A 20,977-nucleotide genomic window follows, 5' to 3' on the forward strand; every position below is an offset into this window, starting at 1 on the left:
GTGATAACTTACATTTGCAGTGGTCCTGCTGGTTGTGTGGGTGGCTTGGGCTGCTCCATGTCTTGCTGTGGCTGGCATGTGGGGGATGGTAGTAGTTGCCGCTTTGGTCCCAGTGATGATGGTTGCTTTTCTGCACTTTTACTGTAAGCAGCAAGGAGAAAAACACACCGACAGAATGAATGAAGCAGCGGCGCGTCTCCGTTTTCCACATTTTTAAAAATTCTGCCCATGAAATCACACTTTCATTCCCATGTCTAAATTTATACCATACCACACAGAGCCTGGAAGGATCATTCAGAGCAGAGTAATTGATATTTAATGTGTTCGTCATGGCACGCTAGATTAAATCCTGTGGTTTAATGTATTTTGTTGAGCATCTGAAAATCAGTTCGAAACACACCGCTCTATGAGAAGCAATCTACAATCTAAAATGAAATCCTTACTCTTAGTAGCAAGCTTCCAAAGGGATGATTTCAAGTTGAAGATCATTCTTCTACATTCATTTTCAAAAAAGTCCAAAGGTGCAAAAAGAGAAATCGGACTACTGCTGGACATGGCAAGAAAGTGACGCTAGCTGTGGAAGCATGTGGCTTGACCTTGATTGAGTGCAGCTGAAAGCTTGATTGGTGTAAATGTAGAGTGCCTGTCTCTGCATCTGATTGTCAGTCTATATGGTCTGCTGTAATTCTTTTCTCTTTTTTTGGGTGTTTCTGTTAAGAAATTAAGCTTGTTGTTTACGCTGAAAGTCATCTTATCCCTGATGCCAGAGCCTATGTAACACCGAGTAGTCAATCAAGCTGTGTTCATGAGGCATTCAAAGGGAAGCAGATGACCTGCTGTGTGACACACACCTCAATAATTAACTTTATTTAAACAGATTAACTCAGCTAAATGTGTCAAAAAAATGCTACACGTGACAGTAATCTTTGCTGCTTCGTCTGGAGGCGTCTAATCTCTGACGACTTGCTCTCATAGATGAGGATTTGCTAGAAACATGGATGAGTACAGTTGCGCTTCAGATGTTGCCATACTCTGAGAATTTGGTTGAACAATACATGAAGGAAAACCTCTGGCCCTTTTCAGGAAACTACTTTCTATCTGACTCAATCAAAAGAGCTGAAAAGCTCTGGCTCGGCTGGCTTATATTAAGCTCACCTAGGGGAATCTCTCCAAGAGATGGTGCTTTCATTCCACACTGGTGGAAAGAAACATTAACGCCTAATTTCTTAGTGGCCGTATCAGTCTTCTTAAATCCCCAGAGCAGATTAGACAAATTGCATCTTATAATCACGTCTTATCCTGGAGGGGGAAGAAGCTGTGAAAAAGCTGCGTGCTATCGTAACACCACAACGCCTCCTTCAAAACCAGATAAATGAGTGAACTGAAATTTAATAAGATGTGCCCGTAAATTTATAGGGAAGCGATAGCCTGCTGTGATTTGAGTTGAGATGCTGTATTGATTACAGTTCAAGGATTTCAGCCTTGACAGTATTCATCCATGTCACATGTATTTGCGCCGTAGTGATAAACATTAGTGGTGGCAAGATAAGCTACATTTACTCTGCACTTTATTACGATATGGAATACATACATAATCTCATATGTAGAATAAAGCAGAATATATAATCATTTTCATCAATTCAATCATTTCAGTGTGACATAGGTATCTTTAAAGTAAAATATCCAAATTCTTTCCTCCGTTTAGACGATTAAATATTTTCAAAACATATTAGAAGAAACCAAAAAATATATATATAAGAAAAGCACTGCAGACCAGACCAAGCAAAAGAAGAGAAAGAAGTGAAATAACTGTGGCTCATTTCCCTTTTGTTGCTTTGTGATTCTTCCAATGGCTACATGTTAAGGAGTCCCTGCAGCTGCTGACCCAGAAATAAGCCTGCAGAACGTGGCAACATGATCTCTGACAGAGAAAGGGTGTGTGTGTGTGTGTGTGTGTGTGTATATTTGTGTGAGGCTTGTTGGTATGCAAAGAGGCAGAGTGTGTACCCAAAGCCAGAGGGATTGTGGCCGTATGCACACACAAACACACGGACTAATTCAGAGTGGATGGAGGAAGTAAGCAGGGAAGCAGTGAGGCTCTTTAGAGCTGTCGGGAATACGCAGAATACAAATGGTGAGGACTGCATCCTGGATCCACTGGATTTCCACACAGTGCTGTGGTGATTAAGGGACAGGTCGCTTATTTGAGATTTCTCTGTGTGAATCATTTGCACTGATGTGCACTGAACATTTTTATTGCATTGCACTGATGCACTACTCATCCACATCCACTAAGTCTTACGGAGAATGGCCTGCTTTTTAAGCCAGGCCTCGGTGGCTGTTTGAGTAGTTTTGGCATTGGTCTGGCTCCTTTTTTGTTGTTGCTTACCTTAGACTCTTATGTTTAAAAAGCCCAGCTTTACAGCAGAAATACAGCAAAAATTTACAACCTGGTATATAACACATTTATCTAGTTTTATCTTTAGCTCACTTCCAAAGAGTCAAGGTAAAAACAAAAAATTAAAAAACAACTTTATCAATGGCCAAAATGCCAAACTCAAGGCTTCAAACTGTATTTAGAAACATCACAGTTGCTACATGTCCACTTTTTACCACAGATTTTTTTACCAGCCGCTAAGATTATTTTCGATCTTTTGCCAAACAAGTTCTTGCCTCTTCTTTATCAGTTGCCTGTCTTCCTGGTACTTAATAGTTGTGTCTGCCGGCCTAGAAAGTTTCATTTTCATACATTACCTTAAAGCTGACCTTTATCTCCCTGTCTGGGTTTCATTGACTGGGCTCTAATCAAAGTCATTAGAAGTCTAAGAGCAAACCATGCCTGACTTTAGCCACAGTAATCATGTGATAAATTCTTTTGATCACAGAAACTTAAAGTGTGCCAGCTGGAAATTTCTTTAAAAGCTTATTCTGATTTTATTGTTTTAGATGTCGAGATTCAATATTTTCCTCTTTGTAAAATTCAATATCTTCTAAGTTTTTGGCCTTGTTTGATATAGATCTAAGCAACTAATGCACTTATACGTTAAAAAGAAACACTGTCCATCACCTGTTGCAGTCCTGACATAGAAAACCTGTCTCCTGTTTTAATCTGAGACAGCTTCCTCTGTCACTACTGTCCTCTTTTCCTCCATAACCTTTAAGAGCCTTCCTCTGCTTTTTTCGTGCCACCTGCAGGATGTACCTGTGTCATACGGCCTGATGGGAAGTCTGCTCTGGCTTGCTGGAAGAATCTCCAGTTTGACAATGTCAGAAGTGCTGGCGAGTAGCTGTGCTGCTTCCATCAGAGAGCAGTGCTCTGTGCTGGTCCCGTCTATGGACAGGAGGATGTCACTTACATGCAGCGCTCCACACCTGAAAGAAGTGAGACAGAGGCGGATGGTGTGAGGAAGTTTTCTATCAGGAAGCTGTCTGTTCAGTACTATTATTTGTTTAAAAAGTGAGTTTCACCTTTCCACCACACTGGCTGCTTTTATCTTGTCGATAATAATAACTTGTTTGTTCCTGTAGACTGCCGTGGCGAGGCTGATCCCCAGGCTGGCAGAGGGGCCTTTCACTATCTCCACCAGCAGAGGGCCTGAGGCTTGCTGCACTGCCTCTGAAACCATTCATATAGACAGATATGAGAAATATCAACCAAGTTAATGAATGCATCTAAAGAACCTGACTCAGTAATGGATGAACTCACTGTGCTTAGTTTTTTAGTCTTACAGATGTTAGTCGCTGTGGCATACTTGTTCATTTTATAAATACACACATTATTTTCTTTGTTGTTGTCATTCAGTCACTAGGATTTTGGCTGTCCTCTAAAAAGCAGAGGTTTATAAACGGGATAAAAGCTGGAAATAATATATTTTTTCCCTCAGTTTTTATAATCATATTAATAAGGTCACCAGGACTCTGAGAAATTGGTGGATGCATCCATATCAAGCAGGTTAGACTACCGCAGTGCTGTATTTGCCGGATTATCCAAATCATCAGTGTGGCAACTTCTGCTTGTCCAAAATGCAGCATTTGAACATATAACTCCAGTATTGAAGTCACTTCCTCGGATGCCAGTTTAACACAGTCTTCCCTTTAAAGTCCTTCTGTTAGTTCATAAAAGCTCCCAATGCTTTGGCCTTTTACTACATCTCTGACTTGCTCAGTGTAAATAACCCAACTAGAGCTCTCAGGTCATCAGGTGCAGATCTCTTAACTGTTCCCAGAATTAGATCTAAGTGTGCTGAGGGTGCTTTCAGTCGCTGTGGTCCAGTTCCTGGAACATGTTGCCCACTGACCTGAGGTCAATTACAACTGTGTCTACATCCAAAAACAGACTCAAAATCTTTGTGTTGTCACAGGCTTACAGTTAATAACCATGTGTCTGTTTGTGCGTTTTGTTCTGTTTTTCCTTGTAAAGTTTAATTGTGTTCTTTTTACCTTAAGACATTGTAGAGATCCATATATTTTTTAATGTTTTTACCTTATATGGGAAGCACACTGAGGTCACTTGTAATAATATTAATAAAATTTACATTGACATTATTGTTAGTTAACAAAGCATTTAGACATTAATATTGTTTGGCAAGTTCTATTCCACATGTCTTGATGATAACCACACAGAGAAGTTAAATATCTTGAGTGACATCTTCTTTGCAGGACAAATGTTGTGACACTTATTGCTCATAATTAAAGTTAAGCAATGTTTCAAATAAGGAACTTTAATGAATTTTAAAAAGCACAACCAGTGTATTCTAGATCTTAGTGTTTTATTCGTTTCCTAAATGTATTTTTCTTGTAATTGTGAATCCTGTGGCTGGTCGAATCTGGAGCCAGCAGGTCTGAATCCTTAGATTCCACACACAGGATATGTGTGAATATGTGTCAGCTGTCCTTGGTGACCTGCCCTGTTTTGCATAGAGCAGTTCAGAGTGTGCAATCTTGAGAATTAGTCACTATGATCACATTGAGGTTATAATTAGGTTTGTAGTCATGCAGTGTGTTACTGAACTTAGAGATATAGCTTTCTACTTTTTACCCAACAAAGAGGATGTTTGGTAGAATATCAGTTGCGCTGGATTCTTTTTGTGTCCTCAGGCTGACTTATGTTTGGTGTTTTTTTGTTGTTTGTTTTCCTTTTTAACTCCATTATTGTTTTAAACTGAGCTTAACAAAATAAAACTGCAATTCCAAACTTCTAAAAATAATGGTGGTATGTACCATTTATTGCATTATAGTCCAACCATAACTCACTTAAAGACACAATATCATGAGGGAACACACTAAAGTCAGCGTATGAACACGACCACAGGCTGTACGCAGGCTTTGAACAAGCTCCATTTTTGCAAGTCTGAGAAAAATAATCCTGGTGTAATAAAGGTGACTCAACTAAAACCCATTACTAACTGTGGCATGTGACCAAGAGTGAAAGACGTGCATTGTGGGAAATGTAGAATCCAGGATTTTTTGTCAGGATATCCTGATATCTGCTGCTTCAACTTATTTATGTAAGCTGTCATTATGAACACTCCAACTCAATAGAAACACTAAATCACAGAAGTGCTTATTAACCTTGTTTAAAACACACAAAAGACAAAAAGTAATAACTAATAATGATTATTTTATGGGGGAAACATTGTGCTATAACAGCTTTTAGTGTGTGCTTTGATATCAGCATTTGATATCATTTGGGCAGGTGAACAGATTATTAAGGGTACTGGGGTTGTTGGATAGCAGAGGGACATAACTGGGACAGACTGATACTATCAGTACAATCAATATAATCAATACACTGCTTTGAAAACTTCCCATCTTTTCTCCTTAAATAGCATCACCAAGGATTAGGGGACATGCAATATAATATCTCCTTTTTGCTCCAACTTTTATTTAGAAAGAAAATGGTACAAAAAAGCAACATGTTTTAAATTTTTTTTTTTTTTTAGCAGTCATTGTTCGGGAACAGACAAACACATTTTCATGAAACAATCGTGTCCCCTTTCCCAGTGTGCTCTCGGGCCGTCTCCAACACGGTCACTCAGATCCACACAGCCAAACGGCCACATGATTTACCCTCAGAGCAATGCTGCCCTATATGCCTCCACATATTCCCTGTGTGTGTGTGTGTCTGTTTGTGTGTGTGTTTGTGTGTGCTCACCCATGACAGAGACGTCATACTCAATCAGGAACAGAGCTTCCTGGCTGCTCTGCATTAACATGGTCAAAGCGTCAGCGTGCCTCTCCCGGCTCAGAGGCATCCCATCTATGCTCAATACTCGGTCTCCAGCCTTAATAGTGCCCTCTCTGGAGAAGCACAGATGGATAAACAAAGAACAAAAAACAAAACATAAACAACCAGCATAAGATGCTTTTACAAGCAATCGTGCACCAGTCACAGTAGATGATTAAGCAGTTCCACATGAATGTTTCCTCCCAGGTGAGATGAAGGATAAATGAGATAAACAACCGTTAAGTCTTTGACGGTGAATTATGTTCACTCCAGTGTTTAGTGCTCGCAGTTTTCATGTGGGAAAAAAGTGCAATGTTACATTAGCCTCAGGATGAGCGCTGGCCTTTCTGCTTTGAAGATAACATACTCTGTATGTGTCAAAGCCACAGTTTCACAGAGTGGCTTGAATATATGGTAATGAGGAAGAAACAAAAAAGTCTGCCGCACACATACAAAATCGTTTCAACATTATTTTAGGTGCATTATTCTAAGGCCTAAAAATCAAATTCCACCTGAACAGCAAATGTTTTAATAGTAAATTATTAAAACACATCTATTAGGAAAGACACATACACAGTACAGATATATGCATTCATGCATTCGTAGAGTAATGTGAAAAGCTCACTCATGCATTCTCAAGACATAAAATGCAGGCAAGAAACATGAATGGCTACACTTGTAATGCATATAGCCTAAAGATATAAACACTGTTTCCAGTAGACATCTATCTTTGTCCATATCTGTGTCCTTATCCTTACCTATCAGCCGGACCTCCAGGCCTGACGCTGGTCACCACCAGAGGACGAGATCTGCGCCAGTCTTCATGGAAGCCTCCTGACCCAAATCAGAAAGGAAGAAAAGAAAATTAGAGCACACAGATCAATGGAAAACTATATGTATTAAAGGACTGGAAAAACAGAGAAAAACATTCTAGGCACCCACCTCTCATGACAAAACCAAAACTGTTGCCCTCCTTGTGTAAACACACCTCGATGCTTTTGGTTATGACTCCTGAGGGGTTCTGGACTAAGAGTAAAGCAGAATTGACAAAATGATTAAATAAATACTAGCAGTACAAAAGGTTTGTCAAAAGTTTGATTCCAGTATAACCTGAAATGTTGAATTTAGAAAGTTGATTACTTGGTAATAGGTGAATAACTTTATGTGTTTGACCTTCTGGTTTGCAAACAGAGCACTGCCTGAGGACCAGGTCAGCTTCCCGTAGAAACATAGTAAGCATTGATTTGATGATTTTCATCCTGAAAGTTCAAACCGAGCCTGATTTGGCAGATAGGTTTTAGGTTACGGCTGTTCTTTTAATATAGCAGAAATATTCATTAAGAGCAGCTGTGCTTCACGCGTGCATCAGCATTAAACATCTGTTCAGAAATACTTTTTCTCAGTAAGCGCTGATTTGGTGGGTTGCTTTTAAAAAGATGTCAGGATGTCTGGATCCAAACATGTAGAAAGGCCACAGTGCAGATGAGTGTGGAAGTGAGGGCTGAGCCCTCTGGCAGTGCAGTGTCCTCATCATGACCTGCATCATTTGGATGTCCAGAGATCTTTCTCCTTTACTTTTGCCAATTATCATTCATTTCCTTCCTTTCAGGAATTTAAAAACTTGTCAAACTAGCCTTTGAATTTAAACCTTCTTCATGTTTTTGTGTGTTGACCTAAATACTCTGTTTTACTCATAATAAGCAGGATAAAGAATGCTTTTGAAAGGCAACTACATTTTTCTCCTGTTCTTGCATTTTAGATTTTTGGCTGCAGACCAAATATTTGAAAATAAAAATAATTTGCATTAATGATAAGCATTTTCATACTGTCATCTCACACAACTCTTTCCATCTGCTAAAACTGTGAATCAGACACACCACCTACCAAATGGAGGCAGTTCATACTCCACTTCCAGCACAACTCGCTCCCCAATGTTCTTCAGCAGGCTGATAATCTCATCGTGACGAAGCTTTGACAGATTGATGCCATTCACTGACTTGATGTAGTCTCCTACATTCAGCTGGTCACTCCTGTGGAAAGTCATAGACAAGACATACGATTAGGATCGGCATTCAGTTACTAAGTGGACAAAGCAGGCAGCTGTTCTGAGTCAATCCACGTTTGTTACCAAAGTTTAAAAATTTGCACCACTAATGTGCAATATCAGCTTTTGGCTGCATTACTGTGTTACTTAATACGTGAGGTGAAAGGTACAAATATGTTTAATGTAAGAGAAAGCTGTGAAAGCTTCAAAATGAGAATTATCAGAATATTGGGGGGAGCTCATTGCTTTGGATTTATAACTCACTACAGCCCTCACCCTGAGCGATTTGTAATCAGCGAGGTGAAATAAGGTTCTTGGGGCGATTGTGGCTCAAGAGTTGGGAGTTCGCCTTGTAATTGGAAGGTTGCCGGTTCAAGCCCCGGCTTGGACAGTCTCGGTCGTTGTGTCCTTGGGCAAGACACTTCACCCGTTGCCTACTGGTGGTGGTCAGAGGGCCCGGTGGCGCCAGTGTCCGGCAGCCTCGCCTCTGTCAGTGCGCCCCAGGGCGCCTGTGGCTACAATGTAGCTTGCCATCACCAGTGTGTGAATGTGTGTGTGAATGGGTGGATGACTGGATATGTAAAGCGCTTTGGGGTCCTTAGGGACTAGTAAAGCGCTATATAAATACAGGCCATTTACCATTCTGAGTGGCTTTCAGTGCATCATCCCTTTGTGAAAAACAAACAAATAAAAGTGAGAAATAAACTTCACAGAAATAATCATAGTTGGTTTTCTGTTTTTGTTGAAACGGTTATGATAATTGGATCCGACGTGCATCAGCAGTAAGCCGACTAACATAGTGAGCCACCTGTGCAAAAAGGAGAGTGGATGCTGGAGCAGGTTGGCTGAAAGCCTCACGTCTTCACACACTGACAGAGATGATTGTACATGGTGTCTGACATGTGACATTCTGAGTCAACACGAGGCTCATCAGAGAGCTAATTAATTAAATAGATGTTCTGCCCTGCTTGCCCTTCTCACCTTTAGGCTACTGACAATCAGCACTGACAGCAGTAAGAGAGATGTCTCAACCGGCAGAGCTGAACGGCCTGTCGCCTGGTCCAGTCTCGTCACACTATGTCTTTGCCTGTCGCTCTCCTGTCTGCCTGTGTGTCTCTCCACCAAGTAAATTAACTAGCACTTCCACACAAGCATGAACTCGGCTGATGGAAAACAAGCTGCTCGGAAGAATTAGCACTGTGTCTGCGTTTAAAACCTCCTTGGATTTGATGAGTGATGGCATATTTGGCCAAGACATTTTCAGAGGGGCTGTGTCATTCTCACAAATCTGTGTGTGTGTGTGTTTCACTGTGGTCACATGCTGCTTAATCATCATGAAATGTGAGTTTTCCAATGAATTTTCTTATCACATGGCTGATGTTGGGGAAAATTAGCTTTATCTTAATTAAACAATCTTTGAGCACAAAAAGCACGCTCACAAAACATTTATATTGAGTTATCACCACAGTACAGCAAATCAAGCATGAACTGATCAGAAATAGAGATAAAATTTAAATCTGCTCTTGGACATAGCTCCATTGATCCTGTTGGGGTGTCACTCTGGGTCAAGCTGATCTAACACATTGCCTACAGCCCTGCAGTTAGTGAGACGGTGCAGCTTTGCAACATGCGCACGTTGTCAGGGGGCAGAATAATAAGTCCGGGCAGCTTGGTGTGGTTGCCAGGTTTTAAATGCATCACGGAGCAGAGATCTCACCTGGCAGCTAGCCCACCTGGCCGTAGGTTTGACACTCTGGGCTTGCCATCCTTATCAGACCCTCCGGAGATGGTGAGGCCAAGGCTGCTGCCTTCCCTTTTCATCAGATCCACGGTGGTCACTCCTCGATACTCTTCTGCTGACAGATACAGACGCAGGCACAGATCTGCAGTCAGCATTAGCTTCTGCTTGACAGAATCACCCTGTCTGAGGGGCAACGAAAGACTCTTTCCCTGAATCTTTCACAGAAATGCTCTCTGACATAAGACCTCCTACTTTATTTTCTCAGCCTCCTGTCTTCTCCTTGTTCCTTCAGATCTCTCTGTCTCAGTTAATCTTTGTGAAGAGTTCAGAAGGAGGATGTGGAGAATAAAACTGGTTTTATTCAAACGACTCTACATAAGGATTGAGAAAAGAAATGCATCGAATTCATAATAAAGAACAAGCTGGAAATTATCTGGCCTGTCAACAATTGATGGATATGTGCTTATGTGTCAACGGAGAACTCATTCTGTCTTGCGCTCCACATTGTGCTGTGCTTTTAAATCAGTCTGCAATGTGTGGTTTTACTACCAATGACAGGTTTGCAACACAAGCAAATATTTTACCTTATCCAAGCATTCAAAACAGTGCAACTTCAAGCAAACCGCAGGACGTAAACGGCTCTACAGACAAGCGTCTCAATCAAACATGGAGTGATGCTTCCTCTTCTTGGGGACTCAGGTGAATTGAGCATAGTAGCATGAATCAGACAACAAACAAAGTAAATGATGTAACATCAGGTTTGAGTGTATTGTACCTGAAAGGCTGCGCCTCCGAGACGAATGTGATTGGTCAGTTGCCCCGGACTCTTTGCTTCCCTTTGAGTATGGTCCTTCATCTGAAGAGACAGTGTGGTGATAGGATATGTAGGGAAATGCTGCAGCAGAAGACTAAATGAAAACGACTGCCCCAATGCACATCGTGACAGCAGCCCACAGTAAGGGGTTTGAACTTCACCCTCTGTCATTGAGGAGCTTTTGCAGGGAAACACTACAGCCAAAAATACTTCTGTCAGGACTATCTGAGCTAGAATGGTCACCTCAAACTCAGGACCTTGAAAGGTCACACCACTTTGTTTCCCTAACAATCATATTAAAGGGTCAAGGAATTAAAATAGCTAGCCCCTGTCTCCAGCAAGGACCTTTAAAGACCTTTAATTTAACACAAGGATACATTTGCAACAAGCAGCTACTACAGCATGGGAGCCTTCCTGAAAGAACAGCATGCAGTTAATGGTCTGTTCATGCATAGAGAGGAAATCATCATTTCATGTCATTTATAGCAGCTGTCAGATAAAGCTAGGGAATGTGCTCTGCAGAGCAAGGTAGTTTTTATTCTTAACCCACAGTGGGACTCAGCACTGGACCGTCCTCAGATTAGTGGAGCAACTGCCCAGCCATCTGAACCTGAAAGCAGCCATGCATCCATGTCAGCAGTCGTAGTGATGAGGAAACTGACTTGGCATTTCGCTAATCCTGTTCATTGCGGATTAGCTTTTTCAGCTGTCCAGCACAGCGATTGAACATCACATTACAAACTTGAAAAATAGCTGTGCCAGGTCCACACTTGGATGAGATGAGTGGAGGAGAGCATGTTGCTGCTTTTCATATGACGTGCATCAAACTGAAGTACTCACAAGCAAGAGTCTGGAATGATGACTGCGTTAGTACTGCAGAGTGGAGACACTGGTAAGAATCAGTCCTAACACATTAACTGCACAAGCTTTTCAAACCGCTGGACGGTGAAGTTAAGTATTTTTGATTGGTACATAGTTTTGGCAACGCGCAGCCCCAGAACTCTTGAAGGGAACTGAGGTGCCATACATGTTTTTAGATTTAGGGTGATTTACACTGTGTGAGAGTGTCACAATAATTACAATATTCATCTGAACAAACATCCATAAATCTGTCTACACATCATTCAGAAGGCAAACCGTGGTACTCTGCTGGGGAATCATCATAAATGTACATTTTCCTCAGTATTAAATGTAATGAAGCCGTGGTTTTCGCGAAATCCATAAACACACTGCAAACGACACCTGCTGCTAAAAGCTCATGATGCATGCTTTTTAATGGTGCTAGATGTAAACAGTCACAAGAAAAGCAGATTTCAAGTTGTAGCCAACTTCAGGGCTCACTGAAACGTGACAATGTACAAAATGCAAGTGAGACAGAGGATAATAATAGACAAAAAAGAAATCAAGTTGAACTACATATATGTACTGTATGTCCATATATGAGAATGCCTATGAGAATCAAATATTCATGTATGATCTCCTCTCATTTGCTCTAGGTCAGAAATGAAAGAAGTAAGTAAGCTTTCAGGCTTCAGATTATATCAGTTTGACAATGATCTACTGACAATATATTGGTTTGACATGAAGAATGTCATTTCATTTAGTCTGACATGTCTTTTTTGTTATCTGCACTGATTTGCAAAGACTGAAGTGCTTGAAGGGCATCAAACCCACCGCTTTATCTCTGTCCACACCGAGTCACCACATCTGTCCAACTGAAGCTGAAGCCTTCGGACAGCTGAGAGGCATAGATCCTTTGTCATACCTTTACTGACCTGAAACCTTCAGGCAGCCGCGGGATACGAGAAGAAAATCCAGCCTTCGCGTGGACACATCCGCATGAGTCAAAGCTTAACTAGACAAATCTCCGTCTTGCACGTTATGGCGATTTGGAGAATATGCACAAGCATAACATTGTCATTAATTTACCTCACATCCCTGCACAAGTCCTGTGTCCAGTAGCTTTGAGGCACAAAGCACACAAAGTGAGTGACACATCGCAAACATGTCAGGCAAGGCAAAAGCCTCGTAACCACACGGACTCCTGGGGGCCCTGACGGTCCAACAGCTGTCATTGCTGTCAAAAGGCAACACTGGCTCTGGGTTACACAGACCCAACACACCGCACGTGACTGAATGCTACTGTACCATCAAGCCATCCTCCAGGCATCCTGCTTCAGCTTTGAAAAACCAGCACCCAAATCAAGAGCCAAAATTAAGATTGGGATGGTGTTGATTACAACTATGAATCCTCTCAGTTCTGTTTCTTTAGAGGAAACTCTTTTTTTAAGGGTATGACTACTCCTCCATCTGAAAGACCTGGTGACTACAAATAAGATTCTTCCTGCATAAATATTTAGGGAGTTGATTAACTTCCGAATCAATTAAGGGCACTTTTTACTATCCTAGAATGTAGGTTAAATATGTGGGCGGTACTGACTGACAATGAAATCATATTGCTATTTTCAGAGGTGAAACTTTATTTATAAACTGGGCCCTTCCAGACCCAGTTTATGCTGCTATATCTGCCCTAATTACACATGACAGGATGATATGCAGAGCTGGTGGCTGAGTCCACTGACATTTAAATCTCTCGCAATCTATTACTGCTGCATTGCACGCACTGTAATGATTCCACCATCAAATTCATTTGCATTAAAGCTGAACAGATTTAAGACCGCAGGGACGTAGGCACCTCTCAGAAGTGACTGTCTTAAATCTTCTATGGCCACACAAAATCTGTACCCTTTGACTATGAATGTCAGAATATGTTCCTCTTACCAATGCTGTTCTTGGTGTCTCTCCTCAGACCACAGAGCATGGCTGGAGTTAAATCAGCGGAGCCACCCTCTGGAAGTAACCTTGCTGATCTTTAGTAGTGGGCAGAGAGCTGTGGTGAAAGTAGGCGACCCAAGAGACCAGATCTCAGCTGCTTAGAAAAAACATCTTTCTTCCTTCATTCCTGTGCATCAACTCCAGCATGTCCTTAAATTTTGACACTATCCAGGAAGGTCTGGAGCTCCAAAGGGCAAATTTTGATCCTCACTACCTTCCTAAATGATTATTCTCAATGCTCACATACATCTAAAACTACTATCTGCCAAGCTGTGCTCCTTCTATAAAATCCAAAGCAGGGAGAGAAATGGTTCGTGTCCTTTTCTTGCCATTTCGCTGTTGTCCCGTTTTTTTGCGCTATTCTTACTAATCGCTCGTCTTTTTTCCAGAGGATTTATCATGCCCTCTTCATACACTCACATGAGCTCACACACAGCCCTCTCATACAGAGCTACAGCGTTTGCTCTCCCCTCTCTCTGTCTCCCTCTCTGCCAGAGGGGTTCAGTGAAGCAGGCACACACGATAGTCACTCCCTCCCCTTTGCCAACCCCCACACACACATAGACAGACTCTTTATCCACTTCCCACCAAGTCAAACACATTCTCAGCACACACATAGAGTACACACGTTCAGATTAGACACGACAAAACTGCGCACACCCCACACACTCAACTCTCGGAACAATTAACACCACCTGCACATTCATTGTCAGACAGTGTCACGTTTTTCTCACATGGAGACAAAACCGTTTTACAGAGCTTGTGTCTACACAGTGCTCTTATCTTCTCTCTTTTTCTCTCATGCACGCACACGTGCACACGCAGCATATTGGAGGAAGCATATGTTAAATTCCTGTGAAGAACAGCTGCCTGTACATCTTGCAGTTGTTGCTGCTTCTAAATATTATGCAGTCGTCAAGCACAGTCGACATTCAAACTGCAATCGTGATAATAAGTGAAATATATTCAAACGGCAGTAAAATAGGAACACGTTAAATCTGAGCAGCTTAATGAAACTGTGAAATCTGTTTCCTCTGAGGCCTGACATCTCATGTTTCACCCTCTGAGGGGTTAAAGGACCCTTTGCTAATCCTTCAGGGGCCCTCCACCCAAACACGAAGGGCCCATCACTGCACCTGTCTGGGCATTTGTCACGCACAAAAACCTCGGCGCCTGCCACTTCCTGACCTGCGCTGCAACCACTATCAAAACAAACCCCTCCTTCAGCATCACTGGCAGCTCCTGGAAACCTCATCAGCCTCTGTTTTTGGTTCAGTGCAGATCGTTTTTGTCATCACTTTAGAGGCAGATTAAAAAAAAGGGATAAAACCAAAATACATAAAATTCAGAAGCTCATAAAAAACATTAGACCCTTTGTTCCAAAGCGGCCTTTTGCCCACATGTGTAAAGTGATTACAAACAAACATTTCCATGTTTCTATCCGCTGTTGCGTGGAGCCTAATTAGTCAGCTGTTCCAGTGGACACAATACTCTTTGGTGTAGATGATTTCCTCTGAGACTTTTGTCCTTAATACCCCATTTACAGTGTGAGCGAGTGTAGTCTTTCAGAGCGAGACTAATTAATTTCCACCAGAATAAAGAGAATTGGGAGATGGAGCAGTCTGTTGGACTGATAAAAACCTCTGGGAACCGACTGGCAATGTTATAAAAATGGACTCTTTTACATTTGCTCTAGACGATAAATCAACATAATTGCTGTAGCATTACTGACAAGGTATTGATTAGTATAAGAGTGCCCTTTTTTTTTTTTTTTTTTGTTGTGACCTTGGCATAAAAACAAAGATGTGTGATATTCAATATTTGAAAAAAAGAAAAGAAACTGGTGCAAAATATTTCGTGATCTCAACAGACATTGGTGTGTGACTGGTTTCGCTGTTCGATGCTGATCCATCTCCATTTACGTAGAGAAACCCTCACGAAAGTGCCTACATTTACTTCACATGACCATATTCCAGACAGGAGGCCGTGGAGCTTAACCTCAACATCGATCAAACTGACCACACTGCCATCTTATGGTTATCAGCTTCAGCTGCAAGTGAAAGTGTGAGGAGCGAAATGACTAAATCACTTGTCAGCCAGCACATATCAGTGTGAAGGAGCCAGAGGAAACGCGTGTCCCACACATCACACGCCTGCGTTCCTGTTCACCTCTAAGAATCATCATCCAAGATTTTCTTCAAGCGAATGTTCAGTTTCACAGGTCTCAAGCATGCTCACACATTTATGTTTGACAGGCCTGCAGCATAATGTACATGAATTAAAGAGTGTTGAAGGTTATATACAGAGGTAAACTTGCGTAAGTATTTTGTTGGGATTACAAGATAAATTCTGGATACTCCATAGAAGTCTTGGGTATCTTGTTAAATATTAAATGTCAGATTTTACCTTTTGTCCTTCCTCTGATGACACCCAGTCGACATCTGAGAGAAAAGGAGAACATCCTTCTCTTTCCTCCTGCAGACCGGCTGCCTTTCCTCAGGGAATCTGTCTGAGGGAAGGCGAAGAAGAGCTGTTTGGAAGTGAGGCGCCCTTTTCCAAACGTGACCCTTGCTGACATGTTCATTTTCTGAGCAGTGAAAGGGAAAAAATAGATTCTGTCCTCTTCCTGACACTCTCACCATCTCTCAGACGTTGCAGTGTCTGCCTGCCCTGCTGTTCTCATGTTCTCCTCTCTTTCTCTCTGGAGAACATCCAGTCCTCTAAGGTGAGTCTTCCAGGACACTCCACAAACAGGTGCTGGTTTCGGAACGAGGAAAGCTTCAGATCCAAGATTCTGCTTGTTTTTTCCAACCATAATTGGTAACTTACTTCCACATCCTAACAGCCACAAGCTGACTGGCCAAATAAATGTTGTGTTTTTGCTTCTCTGGCAATGTCAGTTTTACGGGAACAGATGGCAGAGGGCTCAGGGCTGTGGGGCACAGCTTGTCTGCCAGAACGCAATGGAAACTTTCTCTGCAGGGATCCGGCTCTCAACATCATCAAGCAGTACACAATCTGAGCAGGCCAATTCAAGCAATGCCTTTTGATTACATTGTCGTTGCTCTATTGACACAACTTAAGTAATTACATGAGTGTGTCAGCCGAGGCTTTATCAGAACATATTCATCCACGTTGCCAAACTGACTCTAAGCTCCAAGTTAACTGGTCCAAAACCAGTCAGCCAATACAAGTCAGGTGGTAACTGTTGGCTTCCTTTCTATACAGAAGGCTTGAAAAATGTCCTTTATGGCTGAGAGAGCTTTTAGTCAGAGATAATGTCATCAAGCTTAATTTTGGATTAGGCAACACATATGAATCTTTACAGAAAGGCTTGTTATGAACTTGCTGTAGCAGGTTTAACAAATTATGTGTGCTTCTTTTACTTATATATAGCAACAGAAATCCCAAAAAGCCTATGAGTACACCTCACGATAAAACTAAATAGCAATACAAAATGTTTAGGGTACCATTTAAACTACACTGACATGACTTTTGTTCAAGTTCTAAATAATATCAAATTGTAAAAAAACAAACCTTATTAAACAAACCATTAGGTTCACTTTTACATCTGTATTAGAGAAGGTTTTTAAGTACTCCTTATTTGTGTTACACTGGACTTGAGTTCATCCACTGTCTGAAAAATCCATATTGGCTTCTTTCCCTTCAGCTGGAATCTCATTTGATTGGTTATCCCTCACAAACAGAAGGTTGAACAGCAAGAGTTGACCATGTAAAGGGCATCCGTTCTCATTTACATTATGCTCAGCATAAAAAAAAATGCCTGAATTAGTCTGAAAAAGTCTGCTCTTTGCGGTCATAAGATTACTTGTACATATATTCAGATCATCTAAATCTTTGGACACCTTAACACAAGAATCACCTGTCTAATCTCCCTGTGTCAAAAACATAATATTTATGATTTTTAATGGTTTACGAGTTTATAAATTCAGGATGTCTTTAAGAGGAGGTGGTCTTAAAACAAACATGGTACCACAGGTAACTGCAGTTTGGGTTATTTCACAATGTAATAAGAGTAATAAATCGGTTTCATATATTCACACGAGTCTTTTTAAAAACAGCCAATTAAGTTCAAAAGTGGAAAAAAAAAAGATCCAGAAGCCATTTTCCATTTTTAAGTCTTTATTGTGAATAACCAGTTTATTCGTTCTCCTCACTCCTGAGCCTGGCGTTGGGGTTCGTGACCTTAATTGCCAGCTGAGCTGCCCTCTCCACAATCAGCTTCCTGTTCTTGGAGGAGACATTGTGGGCAATCTCGGCACAGTGAGTCCTACAGAGGCACAGAATCACATTCGGTTAGTGAAAAGGTGTCTTCAAGGAAATATAAGCAACTGACATGTGACATTTTTGTATTTATCCCAAATAAAATAATTATAAAGAGTTTAGTCTGTCACAATTTCAATAAGCACAAATTCAATCACAACTTTATGGACATTAGCAAGATGTCAAAATGTCAAACATCAGGATTCAGTCCATGTTCTGGCAAAGACAATCCTCTGAAAGTTGTGCCACAAATTACGTGAAAACTATGCAGCTGATCTGACCCTCATCTTTACTGACCAGACTATCATCTCTGTGGACTTATGCTTACACCTGCTTCAAAAAATAAGTTATTTTTAAAAAGAAGACGTGAATGAGAAGAATCAAACTGCTCCCTTGAACCACAAACCATATGCCTAAAGTTTGTCTGTCCAATACAGCTGAGAAACTGGGGTCCACATCCTCCCGTAGCAAACAGTCTGAGCACTATTAGGGTTCTCAACACGACCTGTCCTATGGGATCAATTATATGCCTTCTGAATCAAACTAACTGCCGAAACACTGAGTAATCTCAAAAAAGATCAAGTCTCTGAAAACAAGCTAAGTGGCTTTATTATAGGTTTAAAATCTTTTTGATAACCAGAAACTGTGTACACGTACAATAAGAAGTGAAATTCCCGCTGTGTCTGACCATGGGAGAACTCCTAGCATTTCAATGTAGGTGTTTAAGTGTTACAAACTTCTTTCCTCTAAACACTGAACCCTCCGCTCTACTTTGAAACAGTGACCAAATAAACTTTGACAACAAAACATATATTAATAGGATGTTGGGAATTCAGTTATTGTGGAGGTACATTGACAGTCAACTTCCTCATACAAGATCTTTCTTTTTTTTTTTTAAATGACATCTGTATTTCTGGTTATCAGACTGTTAGGTTATTATATTAGTCTCATGAACTAAAACCACCTTTAAAAAATATTATCAGGGGATGAGTGGTGTCTTTTCTGGCCATGGCCTACAGTTACAAAATTAAATATCCTAAAAAAACAAAACAAACAAACATCCATTCGCTTCTGCAAACAAACAAACAAAAAACAACAACAACAAAAAACAAATTTGGGGCTCATATAGTGGCTCAATCCTTCCAGCGTTTGGTCTCACTTGTTGAGGTTTGAGACATGGGACAAAAGTATGCAGCTACTTCAACATACTGGAGGCAAAAATGTCATTTTAAAAGTCTGAGTGGCGACTGATCAGATAGGCTAAGGGTAAAGATGGGGCTTAAAAATTACAGTCCCCTGTTATTTTTCTTAGGTAGAAGGCCAAAAATTGTCAAAAGCAAAACATCTTTAGGAGGTAATACTAAACCAGCAGCAACTTTCACCAGAAAAATGCCAAGATGACTGAGAATGGAAACATCACTCACTGTTGAACCAGTCAGTGCAACTGCAAACTTTAAATATATGAAATGCTCATCGTCTTTTGCACACATATCTCAGAAAAGTCATCAGCACTATAACATGATAAGTTTTACTTATTGGGGTTTCGCTGACTCAAGCAGCACCTTGTGTTTATGGACAAATACCACCAAAATGCACATGCTTCTGCTATATTAAACCTATTTCTTTACTGTACTGGTACATGATCTCAACATGCATATATGCACAGTCACAGTCTTAGAGGCTTTACCTGAACAAGGAAGACTCCGTAAAATCCTTCAACATACTTTAACTACACAAAAACAATTACTCTAATGTCTCCCTGTAGCTGTCTAATTTAATATAGTGTTTGCATACTTTTAATTATAATAAACTTTTGCACAGACATTGGGGAAAAAACCTATGTATGACATTATTCCAATACAAGCCATTTGGTGCACCATGTCCTCTACATCTACGGCAGCAGTAATCTACATGCATATGCATTCATAACTTACTTGTTGCTCATCAAAAGGACTTCAAGCTCCTTGACATTGTGCACCAGGAACTTCTTGAAACCAGTTGGCAGCATGAACTTGGTCTTCTTGTTGCTACCATAACCGATGTTGGGCATCAGCATCTGGCCCTTGAACCTCCTGCGGACCCTGTTGTCAATACCTCTGGGCTTGCGCCAGTTTTTCTGTAGGGATATGTGAATAAACGTGTAGGTAATATAACTCACTGACATGAGTTAGTCCCCGCAGGTAAACAGTCCAAAACTGATGGGCATCTATGACATGACACTTACCGCGATCTTGACATATCGGTCAGACTGATGGCGGATGAACTTCTTGGTTCTCTTTTTGACAATCTTGGGTTTAGTGAGGGGCCTGAGGGCTGCCATGGTGACTGAGGACAAACCACATGAAAAGACAAGTTTAGCACAAACTCAACATGCCAAGCCTCACCGTTGCTGCACTATATTCTGTCAATTACAAGCTGAAACAAAAGACAAGCATAGCCTTTATGTCTCAAAACATCTACATCTACTCCGAGAAGTGAGTCTCAAAGCAAACGTGCAGACCATCGTTAGCTAGCGTCTCCGGTAGGCTCAATGTTTAGCTAGCTAGCCAAGCCATGCTACTCTACTGTAAGGATTTCACATGAGTTTAAGGTTAAACATAAATACAATTACGTACAACTACTTTTGTTTTCTGTCACGTATTAGATTTATGAGCAGAATATATTTCTATGAGAAATTTAGTACAGCAGGCCTTTGCTGAAGACTACAACTCCATTTCACGTCGATGGCGCTGCCAGCCGGTAAGTCTCTTTAGCACCAGCACTTTGCTCAATTTAAGCACATTTCGCAAGACAAAACTATAACTCGTAGCCTGTACATATATAATAAATGTCAATGATTCGTGAACCATGTCAGGATGGGCGAATAATGCCCAAAATCTAGCGGATTGTTTCAGATTGTACCAACTCACCCGCCGATGTAAATCCAAAAGGGACTTCGGGGATGGCGGAAGGAAAGAAAAAGGACTTCCGTGAGCATTGCAAAGGATTATGGGTGCTGTAGTCTATCTAAAAAAAACTGCAACATGCTTTTTG

At 41.1% G+C, this 20,977-nt stretch overlaps 2 protein-coding genes across 2 annotated transcripts in view; both read right to left on the minus strand.

Annotated features, from left to right (window-relative positions):
- Positions 1-14,133, minus strand: part of grip2a (glutamate receptor interacting protein 2a) — a 30,836-nt gene extending 16,703 nt beyond the window's left edge. The window contains exons 1-10 of the mRNA XM_082519037.1: positions 13,607-14,133; positions 10,787-10,867; positions 9,988-10,123; positions 8,111-8,256; positions 7,169-7,252; positions 6,985-7,060; positions 6,155-6,300; positions 3,469-3,616; positions 3,203-3,372; positions 13-141 (exon numbers count right to left, since the gene is read on the minus strand). Of these exons, the coding sequence (XP_082375163.1) occupies positions 13-141; positions 3,203-3,372; positions 3,469-3,616; positions 6,155-6,300; positions 6,985-7,060; positions 7,169-7,252; positions 8,111-8,256; positions 9,988-10,123; positions 10,787-10,867; positions 13,607-13,646 (1,156 nt within the window). The 5' untranslated portion in view covers positions 13,647-14,133. The remainder of the gene's footprint in view (positions 1-12; positions 142-3,202; positions 3,373-3,468; positions 3,617-6,154; positions 6,301-6,984; positions 7,061-7,168; positions 7,253-8,110; positions 8,257-9,987; positions 10,124-10,786; positions 10,868-13,606) is intronic.
- A 3,652-nt stretch (positions 14,134-17,785) lies between these two features.
- Positions 17,786-20,941, minus strand: rpl32 (ribosomal protein L32). Its single transcript, XM_082520244.1, has 4 exons — positions 20,854-20,941; positions 20,169-20,269; positions 19,879-20,060; positions 17,786-17,951 (listed from the first exon to the last, which is right to left on the minus strand). The coding sequence occupies exons 2-4, from the start codon at positions 20,262-20,264 to the stop codon at positions 17,822-17,824; spliced, it is 408 nt and encodes a 135-aa protein (XP_082376370.1). The 5' UTR covers positions 20,265-20,269; positions 20,854-20,941; the 3' UTR covers positions 17,786-17,821.
- Between the last annotated feature and the right edge of the window lie 36 nt (positions 20,942-20,977).

Source organism: Aulonocara stuartgranti, assembly GCF_965226115.1.
Source record: "Aulonocara stuartgranti genome assembly, chromosome: 20".
Classification (NCBI taxonomy): Eukaryota; Metazoa; Chordata; class Actinopteri; order Cichliformes; family Cichlidae; genus Aulonocara; species Aulonocara stuartgranti.